The following is a 15,655-nucleotide window of genomic DNA, read 5'->3' on the forward strand; positions in this document are numbered from 1 at the left end:
TCTTCATTAATCAAAACTTCGGGAAAAATGGAAGAAAAAGAATTGAGTGTGTAGCCACATGAATATCGACACCCACTTGTGTATCCTTTCCTGGTTTATTTCTGTGCACAGTGACAAGGCTTTACAACTTTGTACATAATTTCACGTATTTTATCCATTTTCTGGATTTGGAGGAGGAGATAATTTTTGCAAAATAGGCATTCCAGAAATTTTTGGAGGGCTCCCTTTGGCACATATGTCTCTTTCAACATCCTGTTTGTTTCAGTTCTGATTTGGTAGGCTTGCAGTGGTATTCATAAATTTCCAGAATTCCTTCTTTTTTTTCTAAGTATTAAGTGTTGAAACATACTTTCTTCTCTTTTTCGTGGAGTATTATCAAAACTCTATAATTAAAAATAAATATTCGCTCAGAAATATAAAAATCTAGCTAAATAGATTGGGTGAAAATGAGTTAGCATTAAAAAAAAAATGACTTAAGGACCTGACGTAATTGCCTAAATACACATTTAAGTGCTGTAAAATCAGAGCAGACATTCAGAGTCCCCGTAAGTTATCAAAACGTCAATGAGAGATTGGAGTTATTTCACTTTAAAAAAAATCTCAGAGAGAGACAGAAAATTCCAAAACTTCTTGACAACTTTGCACACAAGCAGAGTAAGCATAGCTGACCAAAACTGATAGAACATTTAGGGAAAAAAAAACTATATATATATATATGCGCTAAAAAGTGCAAAAAATGCCTTCCATAATCTCAAGGTCTGCAAAAAACGGCCTTAAAAGGAGGTCTCTTTCTAAGGGGACAGAGCAAGCGGGGACAGGGGAGTTCTCAGCTGAGGGCTGGGGGCTAGCTGCTGGCCCCTCCCCTGGGACACCCACGCCAGCTCCGCACAGGCTGCCCCTGAAGGGCTGCTTTCCTTGTCCTTGTGTTGCTGCGTGTGGCACTGTGATGAGAAGGATGAAATGTGATGGACGTGCTGTGTTCAATTCCCATTCTCTGCCCTACCAGGAATTTGGACGTGAGGGCAGAGGCTGACCTCTCTCAGACCACAGGAGCTGAGGGCGGCCAGGTGGGTTTCAGACCCTGTGAAATCACCTCTTAGCTGCTCGGCTTGGACCTTACAGGAGGCAGAAGCAAACTGCCATCCTGTTTAAGCCACTATTTTGTTGGCATTTTTAAAATAACCAAGCACTCTCTTAACCAATATAGAAAGGGGAACGATGCATACAGACTCGCCCCCAAGGTACCCACCACAGAACTTACAGAAGGTTCTCTAAAATCAAACCCAAGTGACTGCAAGTGTCATTGTTGCTCCTGTTGCTTTAACCACTTTATTTTGGGGGGGGCAGTTAATCAATTTCCAATCGGTCAAGGCATCACGAGAAGATGTGAAAGCGTGTAGAGAGGGTATAGGCTGGGTTTGACTTTGGGATACCCCAAAATATGAAAGATAAATTTTGCATATTTTATAATTTAGCCTAGGGCAAGTTCTATAAATAGACAACATTTTTCCATTCAGTAAACTGAACTGTCATAGCAAGCAGAGTGTGACAGAGACTTTTTTACACTCACTAAAGCATTCTGGAAAGTATCTAAATAATTTAAATCCACGTGTATTTGCACTGATGCTTTCTGTGCTGTCTTACGTAACTACCTGCTCAGGTCTCAGATCCCCACGTGTTGTGGCTTTGGAAGGAAGTTCTCTTTATCTCATCAACCTCATACCAAATGAAGCATTTTGAGAGAAGTAGTATTTCCACATGCATGCGTCTGACTGTTTGTCTAACTCTGCTTTCCCGGTTTTGGTTATAAAGATGAGGTTTAATCAACAGGATCTGGTGCTATTCTCAGCATGATTGACAACAACAGTTGCAGTTAACTTCTTAGTCTTAGGTTTAATCATAGGAGGCAAGACCTTTGCACAGAGGCCAGGTCTGAAGATCCATGACATGTAAGTGGTACTCTGAGGGTACTCGGGAATATCCAGCTCCACTCTCACTATTCAGGGACCAGGCTGGCACCGTTCCTTGGGTCACATGTGTCATAATGGTAGAAACAGGTTTCCTTAGGCTTGGACTTTTCCATGCTGTGCGGCTTCTCCCTGAGCTGGTCAAGGGGATTCTAAATTGATCAGGAACGTGATAGGTCACATTTATATATTGTGATTCTGTAAACATTAAAGTGAATTTTATCCTTATCCACCCAAGCTACTTATGCATTACTTTTCTCATCTCCATATTTTAAGTGATGAAGTTTTCTAAGAATCATTTTAAGAAATTCATTTTCATAAAAGTTTTATTTTTTCCCTGATAAGACTTATACTAAATACTAATAAATCAGTAAGCTATTTTTCCTTATCCTTGGATATAGAGATGAAAGCTTTTGGAATTGTATATTTATTATTGCTTTACATTTTAATACAGATTAATTATTTAAAAACAATCATATAGAGAAAGCCCTAAAAATTTCAGTTTTTTTAATTTCTAAGTTATGCAATAAGAACTATGAGAAAAGAACTTCATTTTTTGCAATGAATGTACCCCTAGGAAAAACAAAAGACATTTTTTGTTTTGTGGGGAAAAAGAAATTCTTTGTAATTTTCCATGAAGGTATTAGTTAATTTATCTTGTTAATAAACCAATTGCAAAAAATCAAGTTCTTTTCTCGTAGTTCTTATTGCGTAGCTTAGAAATACCTAGTGTAAAGTATATCCTGGAGCTTATGTCATTGGGCTTGCGGGTACTGATTAGCTGTACTTAATGTACTTTCAGAAATACTTAGAAACATGCTGTTTCATTCAGCTATTGTCACACTAATACTGCCTAATGAAACCATAGGATCTCAGTGGCATACACAACTGTATCAGTTGGGATTCTCCAGATGAATATAACCAGTCGGATACCCATATATCCACATACATGCATTAAGAGATTCATTTCAAAGAGCTGGCTGCCACCATCGCGGGGCCTGGAAGTCCAGAGTCTGTAGGATGGGAGGGACTTGGTGCTGCCATCTTGAAGCAGAATTCCATCATCAGAGACATGTCCCAGTTTGCTTTTAAGGCCTTTCAGCTGATGGCATGAGCCCACTGCTCCCCACATTATGTAGAATAATCTCATTTACTTAAAGGCAACTGTTTGTAGATGTTAGCCATAGCTACAGAATACCTCACCGAAGTACCTACGTTAGTGTTTGATTCGATTACTTGGTACCGGGTTGAATAACTGGCCTAATCAGGTCAGCACATGAAAACTAACCATCACAGTTCACCCTTGTCAACTTGACATTCACACTCTTCTCCTTAACCCTCCAATAAGGACGGTAAAGTCTTACTTCCAACCGAGATGAAACAAGTACCCTGCATGCAACCCAGAATAACACGAATCCTTTCCTCGGAAGGGAACACTAAGTCCTGAAGTGACATTCACTCCTCTCCTTGAGGTACTGTGACTTGAATGCTGTGACGTAAAAGTCTACATTATTAATAAAACTTAATGTTAGATCATAAGAGGATACAAGAAGGAACAAACAAAGACTTTCATCATCATATTTATAATAAAATAAGGAAGAAATCCTCATACAATTACAGTTCTCATTTCTACAGCTGGACACACGGTTGTAACTGGTATTGAAAACTACCTTCTACTACCTTTGCCCTCAGCAAGCACCTCAGCTAGTCATGGTTCTGTTTAAGGTGGAGGGTTAGCGTAATTTTGACTGGATAAGTGTAATTGTGGTGCTTCCTAACAATGGAATTTTATCCCGATAAAAATAAATGACCTATTGAGCCATGAAATTACATGGACACACCTTAAATGCGTATTTCTAAATTTTAAAAGACAGTCTGAAAAGACTCTGTCCTGTGTGATGCCAATTATATGACATTCTGGAAAAATCACAACTGTAGAGACAATAAAAAGATCCTTGGTTGACCAGGTGTTCACAGGGAGGGAAGGAAGGTTGCACAGGTGGAGCACAGGGGATTCCTCAGGTCTGTGAAGTGATCTGTGTGATACGGTAGTGGTGGATGCATGACACTGTGCATTTGTCAAATCCCATGGAAATTTAAAGCGCAGAGTCAACTTGATGTGTGAAAATTTTAAAAAACTTCTTAGGGGATCAGGAGACCCTATTATGGCAAAGAATCGAACTGTAATACAAGGTCTGAAATAATCTCACTGAAATGGGGGAGGAGAAAAGGGGTTCACACTCATCATTTTGGAAATGAGTGCAGCTTGTAGTATTAAAGGCAAAATAAACTGTGCTCTAGTGGATAAAATTGTTTCCCAATTTACCTAGCTGAACAACTAGGTAAGTGAACGGTGGGTCCCTGCGGGAGTGGGAATCTACAGACAGACAAGGGGAGAAATTAGGAAGGTCCATGTAGTCATGTGTTAGAGACGCAACATCACTAAGAGCTCATGGTTAGCTTAACAAAGATACAGATGCTTATGCATGGAAATCTTCATAAATGCGTGCATTCCAACACGGGTTATCATATGCACATATATTCCTTGCTCTGTCAGCTGAGAGGTCCTAAGTAAATGATTGGATAAATAAATAAATGGAGAAGAATAGATGTATCTCCTGTCTAGAGCAATTCCAAATAATCCCTGTAGATACTCAACCCTCAAGGAGGAGAAGCACAACTCCCCACCCTTTAAGCGTGGGCTGTTATAGTGACTTGTCTCTAGAGAGTGCAGTGTGGAGAGTGGGACTGAGAGGAACTTATGGTGAGAAACCTGATAAACGTCATCTCAGCCAGCCCATCAAGGTCAGCCTCAGCGGCAGGGATAAGGCGTGCTGACTGTGATTCTCTGACGTGAGGTGGTCAAGTGGCATTTATCTCTGGTCTTCCTCTCCAGAACCCATGACCCACTACAGTCATGAGAAAAACGTCAGAATAATCCCAATGGAAGAACATTCTACCAATTACCAATAATCCTCAAAACTGCCAAAGTCATTAAAAAAAGGAAAGTCTGAGAAATGGTCATAGCGAAGAGGAGCGTGATGAGACACGGTGATTACATATAATGTGGCATCTGGGATGGGATCCTGGAAACTACAGAGGACACTGGGGGGTGAAAACAAGGAATTTTCAAAGAAGTAGGGCCTTAACAATAAGATCACAGTCCTGGTTCATTAGCTGTAACAGCGTTACACACCATATGCCATACTAAGGCATGGTGTGCATAAATGTAAGATGTGAATCATAGAGGGAAAGGCATGTGGGGTATGTGGGAACCCTCTGTGCTATTTTCACAACATTTCTGTAAATTAAAACCACTCTAACATAAAACTTTGTACAGAAAAGGTCTCAGAAATTTTTAAACATATAAAATACAACTTTTATTCCAGTTTTAAAATTTATAATCACTGAAAACAGTTTTATGATAGCTATGAAATTTATGTTACCTAATAATTAAATTGCTTTGCATATTACATTAATTCTTTTTCTGAATAAATACCTGATATTATTACCAGATATTTTCATGAAAGCCAATGGAAAATTAAGAAAACAAGGAAGATGTGTTAAAAATGGTAGAAGGCATGGATACACCCCCTACTCAAATAGACATTGCGTTTAGATGGTGGTTAAATACCTTCATGTCTGTTTTCTCTGGTTGCATTTAGTAGCAGGAAATTGATCTAGAGACACCGTGTTTTTATGTAATCAATAAATACTGAAATTCTCCTACTTTTATAGAAAAGGAATAGCTTCATGTCAGAGGGGGCGATAAGTAGATATTTGCAGTTCTTTCAAATACAATCTTAAGAGCAATTTTGAAAAATAATAGTTAAACTAATGGCAAATTTCTCACGGACACTAAATAAATAGTTCGCATCATCAGGTTATAATTTCAGCATCAAATTGCCCTTCATTTGCTGACGATTTGTTCTTCCCTAACTTTACTAAAATCAGCCTCCGTGTGCTTTCCAGTCACACCAAAGCAGGCTCACAGCCCACAGCTTATTTATGGAAAACAGCGTATTATGTGGCTTGTTCAGTTACTACCGAAAATGGTCAATCTCTTTTCCTTCAAAGGCAACAGTAATAATCCAGTGACAACATACTCCATTCCACTCACCCTTGATCAAGTGTTCATCAGTCTCACACAACAGAAAATGACAAAGAGGACAAGATAGTTTACTGTCCCCAAAGCTGAGAGGAGCAGTTGTTTGAGGTGTATAAAGTCTTCTATTTCGGAATTCACCATTCATTTTACTTGGGCGTCTCATTCTCCTAAACTGTTAGATTTGGGCTCCGCATTTTTTATACTGACAGGATGTCAATTTTCTATGACAACCCATAGTTTTATTAAGTTCATCACATAATTAAAACAAAACTCTCCAAAAGCATTTAAAATCAAACAAGACATACGCATTTATGTGCATTTAAGTCTATGCCTATCATTTAGAAATTACAGTGACCACTAAATGAATCTGTATTAGGTATTTCATACGTTGATTTATCTTTATATTATTCACCCTGATAAATAGCTTGCTTTCTTAGATCACTGTTTGTGAATTACATTTTAAGTTCCGGAGAGAATTATTCATGCATGTAGCTTTTTAATTAAAAGGAGAAAGATTAGTCAACCTTTTATCGAGAGATAACCACATGAAAGGCAACTTTTAATTACTCCTTTTGAAGTTTCTTCCCCAGTTGCCAATGGGGTTTCACAGGGGATGCAGGGATGAGCCAGCCCCTTAGCGGCAGGCTGATCCCGCCCTGGATCCCATCCAGATGCTGAGTGGAGGGAGCGGGGCCTGGAAATGCTCATCCTCGGCCCGCGGAACCATGGCCGTAGGGTTATTCTTCACAGAAGCTGGAGCTGAAGACGTTTCATCTCCTCCTGCCGGCTCTTCATTGTCCCCTGGGAGCTCTTGTCCTTACAAGTGGCTGTAAACAGTTGGCCTGCCGGCTCCGCTGCCTAATTTATTGTACTTCGTTACGTCCTCCTCTCTGCCCCTCGATGCTGTGCTTGATGGCCTTTCTCTGTCTTTTCAGACGACATCCTCTGCGGTGCCGCAGCACATGGATTTCAGGACTACCTGTGAGGAGGTAGGTCGCATGCCTTCCGTTTTTGATGAGGGGAAACAGGTGATAGACAGGGAACGCTGGGCCCTCCCTTACGTTTTTACGTGGAAAATGGCTTTCCACAGAGGGACGGGTGATGGGCCCGTGGTGTTTCCAGAGCACGAGCTGTCTCTGCAAGACTGGAAAGGCCTCACAGGCCTGGGGAAGCCCCGGGATTTCAGTCTTCCTTCAAGAAGACTGGCGCATGTTTCATTGGACTGAATTGTCTCTCCCCACAAACTATACGCTGAAGGTTTCAGCTAGTGAAAGAGCTGGAACTAATTCTTTTCACATAAATGGTTATAAATTAGAAGACATCTAAGGTCCCTTTCAGCACTAAAAGACTTTGATTTTATGATTCCCATACTCTTTAAGTATTTCAGTATTAAGTATGGATGTATGGCGACTCTCTGTAGAGCTGTCATCACATTCGGTGTGAGCGGAAGTGATGCATTCATTGCTCTTGAAGGATGTTAAAGGCCATCCATTCACGTGTGCAGTCAACAGTGCATGGACTTGGGGCTCCAGGAATGCAGCTCTTCTATTTTAGGAAGAAAGAGTATCTTTCCATGCAACACTCAAAGCATTGTCTTTTCACTCTTCAGGCAAAATGCAAATATTCATATGTTAAAATATTTCATATTTGCTTAAAAGGTTTAAAATAGTTTAGTATGTATAAATAACCCAAGAAAGAAACAGCTATAACTAGATTACCTATAATAAAGTTTAAAAAATCTTCAGTATTAACATTTGTCAAAATTGTTCTTTTAGTGAAATGTCATGTATTATATTTCTTGCAAAAATATCTTTTTAAAAAAAGTATTTGTCACAGTAGGTTCAATTTTAGGTTGTTCAGAAAAAATAATAAATTACTTTCATTCCTTCAATACTTATGCTTATGTTTTATTTTCAAAGTTTAAGTATGGTAATACTTTTTAAAATCCTTTATACATGCTAGCACTTTTCAAATTATATTATATTATAGCTATTTGTTTACAAACCTCTCTCACATGCTACCCCGAATATTATAAGGTCAGAATGTGTAACTTATTCATCTTTTAATTCAGCCCCTTTCAAAGGTTCATACTTAAAAAAAAAAAATTACTGTTTTCCGAGCTTACACTTAGAAGCATAAATTTTAAGTGTGTCATTTCTGGTTGTAAATATAGTACGTGTTATCATACTGGTCATTTTGTATGAATGTAGTAAACCTACGGTTTCTTTTAAAGTTTTATCTTACGTTTCGGGTGGTAAAGCACCCATCGATCTGAATGGATATTTGTGTGAATGAGACAACGTGACACACATCGGAGACGCATGTGGTAGAGACTGGACAGTGGCCAATGTTTCTAACACATGGTTCACCTTGGACGTGAGAGGCTGTATAAGATTGATTTCCCAGACCGTTTCTTACACAAAATGTTTTGATTCATTGATTTGAAACATACATCAAATTCTGTCCAAGGTTCAGCTGTTTTTTATAATGGTGATGCCGTTGAGGTCCTCTTAACTTCTGTAATAGATGTTCTTTGCTCTCCGGCAATGATCCCTTGAGGATCTCACCATTTCAACGCTGCCAGCGTGGAGCAGACCTTCTCAGAACTGTCAGAGCAGTTCCCGCGTGTCTGCCACATGCTGGCTGGACCGGAAGTGATGCAGGACTCTATGGTGCCCTGAGGATGATCGAATCGCCCTGAAGATGGACCGGAATCAAAGAGTTTGCCAGAAATTCACAGTCTTAGAACGTTTAAGTGGACCTGCACCTTAAAGACAATCTAGCTTAACTCTGCCACTTTGCAGATGAGCAAATGGAGAGGTTTTACGAGAATGCTGAGTGACATTTAATGAATTAGGTGAAAGCAAAACCATCATGTATAGCTTGGAATGCCTGAGTCTAATTTTGGGCCTCTTTCTTAAGTACTACATTGCTGAAAATTATATCAAAGATACATTAAATGAAACTTGTTTTCTCTTGACTTTCTCTTGACTGATAATAAACTACTAAGGATGAAAATTTGATATCCACGTCCATCAGACAGATCCAGATAGAATATTACCACGCAGATGCCAAGAAGTCTCTTCTTTGTGAAGGAATAGAAGTGTGGCTAGATAAGTTTCATTTAAACATCTTAATTATCTAATACAGAATTTTTTTTTAAAGGAGGGTTATTTATTGTTTAAAAAATTCTTCTCTTAAAAAGAAAATGTTGTAGTTATTTTAAAGTAATTGGGATTCAAAAGTATGACAAGAAACAAAAATGAAGAGAGAATACAATCAGGACAAATGCAAAACCCACATTGTAGAAGAAAAAGTGTGTGCATACCCAGGCAAAAGTACTGACTTCTCCACCTTTAAAAGTGTCGTCAAGGGCTTCCCTGGTGGCGCAGTGGTTGAGAGTCCGCCTGCCGATGCAGGGGACGCGGGTTCGTGCCCCGGTCCGGGAAGATCCCACATGCCGCCGAGCGGCTGGGCCCCTGAGCCATGGCCGCTGAGCCTGCGCGTCCGGAGTCTGTGCTCCGCAACGGGAGAGGCCACAGCAGTGAGAGGCCCGCGTACCGCAAAAAAAACCCAAAAACCTATGTGTTCCAGTAAACCAATATTCTATCTTTAGTGTGGGTTTTCCTCATTGTTCACTTTCATATCCACATTCTTTAAAATAGGATCACATCTAGGTGTTGAGTATGAAAATACATATTTCTCTATAACATATTTAATAGTTTAATAATTCATGCACACTTATAATTTAGTCTCATATAATAACATATAATCTGTGACTATGATTCATTCAACAAATATTGAAAATCCCAGTATGAATAAAAGACTGTACTAGGTCCTATAGATTAATAATCCTTAAAAATGAAAAGAGTCATAACTTATTAAGATTTTCTTTAGATAACAGCATATAAGGTGAAGTCAGATGATGTGACATGGAACTAAATGTCATGGAAGTCACTACATGTCATGCCTAAATACACGATTAACTGTTAGGTGAATGTATTTATTCAATGAAAGCCCTGAGTTCCAAATGTTAAGGACTCATCTTTAGATGGAACGGTCTCTGAAGATTGCAAGGAGATACAAGTTTTGTACAAGTGCTTGAAAAGTGGCTGGAATTTAGCTAAGGAGGAGGCCAGGTAAGACACCATCCCAGCAGGCAAAGGAAAGGGTAAAACGCAGTTTGAAACATCTTGTGTGAAACAGCATTTAGTGCACTGCTACTGCAAGATGGTACAGGATAAGGAACCACATATCACTTGCAACTAGAGGCTTACAGGACACGTTGAATTAGATTTGGCAACCAAAATACAGAACTATGAGGATTCCTACAAGACTATTGTGCATAGAATGGTCTCTGCCCAGTTTCTTGCAGTTTATTATATCTGATATTGCAAATTCCACACTTCAGGGTTAAAGGAACACAGATATTAAAGTTCCATGAAAACACAATTTGTGTTCTTTCAAGGACTAGAACCTAAATTAAAGAGGTCTTAACTTTCAAGTAGAAAGTGGCTGACAGTCTACTTCTCAGACTTCCAAAGGTACTTGGTTTCTGCAAAGCATACATTCTTAATAAGTTTACATGTGAGGTTTGTTTTTAAAACAGAGTAAATCCATGTAAATTCTTGAGCACACTTCATTGATTCACAGAAAACAAGTCAATGACTAGATGTTTAAACATATTGCCTTTTAAGTAATTAAGAGGTATTGCCTTTTAATATTCCTCTAAGCAAATAGTCTTCAGTGTGGGTTTTGCAAAATCCAGCTGCAATGTAGGATCATCCGTCAGGGACAGGAAAACCACCTTTGAATGTATTTATCACTTTTCAAGTTTTACGTATGTTGTATAATTATGTAATATATTTGTATGTTATATGTAGCACATGCATTTCCTCACTCATGCGTGATGCATCCCCAGTTCAAAAAGTCTGAAGACAAATGACTGTTATGTTAGTAAAGAAAAAGAAGCTGAGTGCAGGTCTTAAGTTTATACTAAAATGTGGGACTGATCATTATTTGAATGATTTTTTTATTTTTTGAACAATCTGGGTCCACAGATCTGTAAAGACTTTGCATCCCTCAGTGTTTCCGTTTGTGCCGCACCGGTGGCCACACTCAGTGTCCTGTTGCCCGTTCTCACCCCTGTAGCAGTCCATGGGGGATGAGCCCATGTGGGTCAAGCCTCTCCCAGTATCCGCTAGTGTCCTGTGCTCCCTCAGCAGCCTAGCTTTGGCAGGAAAAGCATCCGTCAGGCCCAGAGTGGTTTCTGTCTCATTTTTCCCTCACTGGCCATCGCTCTGATCCATGAAGAATGGCTGGTTCAAGATGGTGTCCTTCTAGAACTCTCTGCACTCCCATAAGGAGATGCTTGGTAACCAAAGTGCTACCTGGTGAAAGACACGGATAGCCTTGTCCTTGTGTGTGGGAAGACTGGGGGAGGCATCCCCTCAAAGACCTCTGCATGAGGGGACCAGGGCCAGGGGATAAGAGCCTGGAGCCTGGAGCCGGGCAGCCCGGGTTCAAATCCTGACTCACCCATCTCTGCGCCTCTGGTGCCCTGGGTTATCAGAGCCAAGGGGATTAATACTTCAGGGCGCACAGCCCGCCTTCACAGTGGTGATGCCAGTCCAGCGGTGCTGCTCTGAGCTGGGGGGCGCCCCAAATGGACTTTACCCCTCTTCTTCCAGCTACTGTAGCAGCTCCGGGTCTGAGCCAGTTGCTTCCCGTCCCCAGAGTTTCCTGCGCAAGGTTTATGTTTCTGCAACAGTAACTATGTTCTCACTTCCCCAACCCCCATCCATCTTCTTCTCTGCTGTAAGAAATACATTCATAAGACCTAACTCTAAACGTTTATGTTATTTCACTGCTCTTAGGTTCCTCCATGGCCCCTCCCGCCTGTTCACACGCTGGGCACACCATACAGCGGCCTGACCGCCCCGCCCCCTGCCCTTCTGCCGCGGCCCCTCCCACATACCACGGGCTCGGCCTCGGGGCTGCGTTCTCCATCATCGGGGAGCATGCGTTCTCATGCTTCTGGATGTTCACTCAGGTTTTTCCCTTTTGGATGAAATTACTTTTGCCTTCTCTAATTATTGTTTTCTTGATTTATTTTTTCAAGACAAGCCACACATTTTTCTATCTACAGAGCCTCCTCTAATGCCCCTTCTCCCATGAATAGTTAGGTCCCTTCTCTATGTTGCTCCTGTATCAAGGCTCCAATATCATACTGCATGTTATTTATACATGTACATTTTTAGAGTAGGAATACTCTGAGGCCAAAGATGATTGTCTACTTCATGTCTGACTCACTGTTAATGTTACACAGTATTGGCAAAGTGGATGTGTGTGTCGGATTTTTAATGTATTTTCATGTCCATAGGCTGAATTTTCGTAATAGAATAAATGTAACATCTGTAATGCCTGGAAAATGTATTTTAATGTGAATGTGTTGTTAGCTTCATTATCTCTCAGTTTGTTATTTTCTCCAAACAGCTATGTATTGGTGTATACATATATATATATATAATTCTAACAAAAAGTTGCCTCATTCTTTATTTTCCTTCAGTCTTGTCCTCTGAAGAGTCAAGCATAGGCTCCAAGTCTGTGTTCTGTTTTCCAGACAACCATCTAATAGTTAGGGGACATTTCACACATTACTTGAGTGAATGGAGCTTTGACCATATCAGAAATGTGATGAGAGAAACCTCATAGCTGTGTTTTAGTTCCTCAAACTTTCCCTGGCGATCTTTGCGATCTCTTTGATGTGTAACAATAATGTATTTATGAGATCTCAGGGAAAAGCCCCTCTTTCATCCACAAGTTGAGACAGGGCTTTATTTGTGATTGCCAGCTATTCCATTACATTTCTGGGGGAAAAATGGCTCGGAATGTACTGTACATCTAAAAATCAGCAAATGTGCCCAATTTTGTTCCCTTAGCTTTGATATTATCTCCTGCCCCTCTCTCCCCTGCATCTCAGAAGTCCCGATGTTGGCCCCTGGCCAAGATCACCTTGTAAGCATGAGAGACTTTTCCAGGTGAAAAATGTACAAAAATTGTGTCTGTATTAAGGAAAATATAATTTGCTTTTGCTGACATTCTTTTGTCTTTTAGACATACGCACTTGAGTTAAGCTCTGTGGTAGATTAAAGGATGCAATTTAGGGGCTATGCATAGCCTCAGAGGAGGGACTGATGCCATCATGGCTCCTGGAAAAGCTTGTTTTTCCTTAAAAGATATTATAACACTTACAAAATAATTACAGACCAATTTAACATTGTATATAATAGAGGGTATAATGGTGTGTATTTTCACATGGGAAAAAGCAATTTACAGAAAGAGTTATCTCTGGAAGTTGCGGTATCTCAGTATATTCTCATCAACATCATGGAACATTCTTTTAAAGAAACAAACCCCTAGCAATCCACATCTAATTTATATTCCAAGCGAAAGAAAGTCTCATATTATTTGTCTGGGATTTTGTGCTCATTAAATAGTAAGGGTAAAAATGTATTTCTATGTACTTCTCCCTTTATCCAAATTAAGAATGGCTCAATGGTTATTAAATGAAAATGTAATTTCCAAGGTAGTCATTGTTTTTGTTGACTTTTTAGTTCAGAGTAACAGCCAGCGATTATATTCTGTTTCAGAAGAATTTCCATTTGCATCTCTGATAAATGGGACTATAAAGTGTCCTTGCTAAGGAGAATATTTCCATTTATCTGGCAAATATTATAACCCTGACCTGCTTCAGGAGGGACGAGATGTGTGGACTCCCTCTGTGATCACTAAGCTGTTGGTTTAAAGCCATGCAGTACAAGTTTGGAAATATTCACAGGCTGTTTCCACAATTCCCGGAAATGTGTGAAGCAAAAACAGTGGAAAGGGAATCAAAAATTTTGGGTCTCAAGCCAGGCTGTGTCTTAATTAGCTGTGTTAATTCAAGCAGTTCTTCACCTCTTTATCCTGGGTCCCTCCTCTGTACAAGGTGCATGTGTGCTGGTGAATGGGTTGATCAAATAGTGGAGGGTAGAGAAGAAGGTATGTTTTTACAGGTTTAAAATTCTGTGAGAAAGACAGTAAGTAGATGAGTGGTTGCCTAGGACTGGGTGTGGGAGGATGGAGAGATGGGAATATTAGGTTTCTTTACAGAGTGATCAAAATGGTCAAAAATTGGTTATAGCAATGGCTGCATATTGCTACACTAAAAACATTGAACACTTTAAAGGGTTGAATTGTATACAGTGTGAATAGCATCTCAATAAAACCATTATGAAATTTATATTGATTGTAAGTATTAAACAAAACTTTCACTATTTTAAAAATATACTGTAAAACTGTAATCCTTACTTTCCAAATCTTTGTGGGGATTTTCTCACATAATCTCTATTATCTGAGGTCTACTTTATGTGAAAAGGTTATACTTTTCTGTGTACTGTATTAAGTTTCAGACTCATCAGAGTGCATTTTCCCTAGCTTTCAGATGTTATTCATCATGTTTTGCTATAAATAAGCCATAAAATTATAATCTATAAACTAAGTATAATTCTTTTCTCTGTTTTGCTTTCTTTTTTTTTTTTCTGTCTGAAGACAAAGACAGGGATTTGTTTGCTGCAGGATGGTAATCCGGAGCCTTTCAAAGTGCGGCTACACCTGGCCAAAGATATTCTGATGATCCAGGAACAGGATGTGATATGTGTGTCTGGTGAGCCTTTCTATTCTGGTGTAAGTAGCTCTTCCTTCCCTTGAAGTTTTCTGGGGGTTTTTTTATTGTTGCTGTTAATAAAAATGTCTATTCACAGAACATACTTAATATTCTTTCTCTTACTTTCAGAGCCAGTAATTTTTGTTTTCAGTATTAGTAAGCAGTGTCCTTGTATAAGGACTTGTACTTGGGTCCAAAGGCGTACACTGGGCCCATCTCCAGCTCGGTGTCTCATTGACTCTGAGTTGTCATTATGTGACTAGAGTGACACTTGTATTTGTAATCATGAGAGAGTGGGTTCTACACTTCAACACTGAGGACTAAATGAGAACAGTGAGTGGCAGGTTCCCTGCCCTGATGGCATCTTGCATCACAGTGAACCTTCAGAGGTGGTGCAAAGGTGGAGCCCAGCTCTCGGCATCGGGGAAGCAGGAGGCTTTGGGTAGTGGTCCCGGAACTCAGTGGCAAGGCTTCTCCCCAACGGGTTGTGCATGAATAATTCTGTGGGCCTCCTCGATAGAATCAAGCTAGATGCTGTAGCAAGCTCTGTCTGTGCTCTAAACAGTTAACGTATGACCCTGGTGCTAATCCAGTCTCTGAAGGAGCCATCGGTTGTCTCAGAACCCATCGGGCTGCTCCCTGGTGCTGAAGTGCAGCTCTGGAGGACATCCTTAGGTGTGTTAAATAACAGAATTTTAACTGAGCAGATTTAAAGATCTAATTAGCTTTGTGCAGTGATCCATGAATCGGGCAGCATCCCATCTGCCACGCTGTTTAAAAAAGAGGTTTTCAAAGGGAGAAAGGGGGCAGAAAAAGGAAATGTTTCCAGAAGAATGTCTTGTTTCAGTGGAGGTTGTCCTCCTAAGGGGAAAA

General features: G+C 40.0%; 1 protein-coding gene across 2 annotated transcripts in view; it reads left to right on the top strand.

Annotated features, from left to right (window-relative positions):
- The window catches only part of SNTG1 (syntrophin gamma 1), a 473,934-nt gene that overhangs the window by 258,519 nt on the left and 199,760 nt on the right, over nucleotides 1–15,655 (top strand). For both annotated transcript variants that reach the window (XM_004275023.3, XM_049700609.1), the window contains exons 3-4: nucleotides 7,011–7,064; nucleotides 14,668–14,802. In XM_004275023.3, coding sequence (XP_004275071.1) covers nucleotides 7,038–7,064; nucleotides 14,668–14,802 — 162 coding nt within the window. In that variant the 5' untranslated portion in view covers nucleotides 7,011–7,037. The remainder of the gene's footprint in view (nucleotides 1–7,010; nucleotides 7,065–14,667; nucleotides 14,803–15,655) is intronic.

The sequence above is a fragment of the Orcinus orca genome, chromosome 17, assembly GCF_937001465.1.
Source record: "Orcinus orca chromosome 17, mOrcOrc1.1, whole genome shotgun sequence".
In the NCBI taxonomy this organism is placed as follows: domain Eukaryota; kingdom Metazoa; phylum Chordata; class Mammalia; order Artiodactyla; family Delphinidae; genus Orcinus; species Orcinus orca.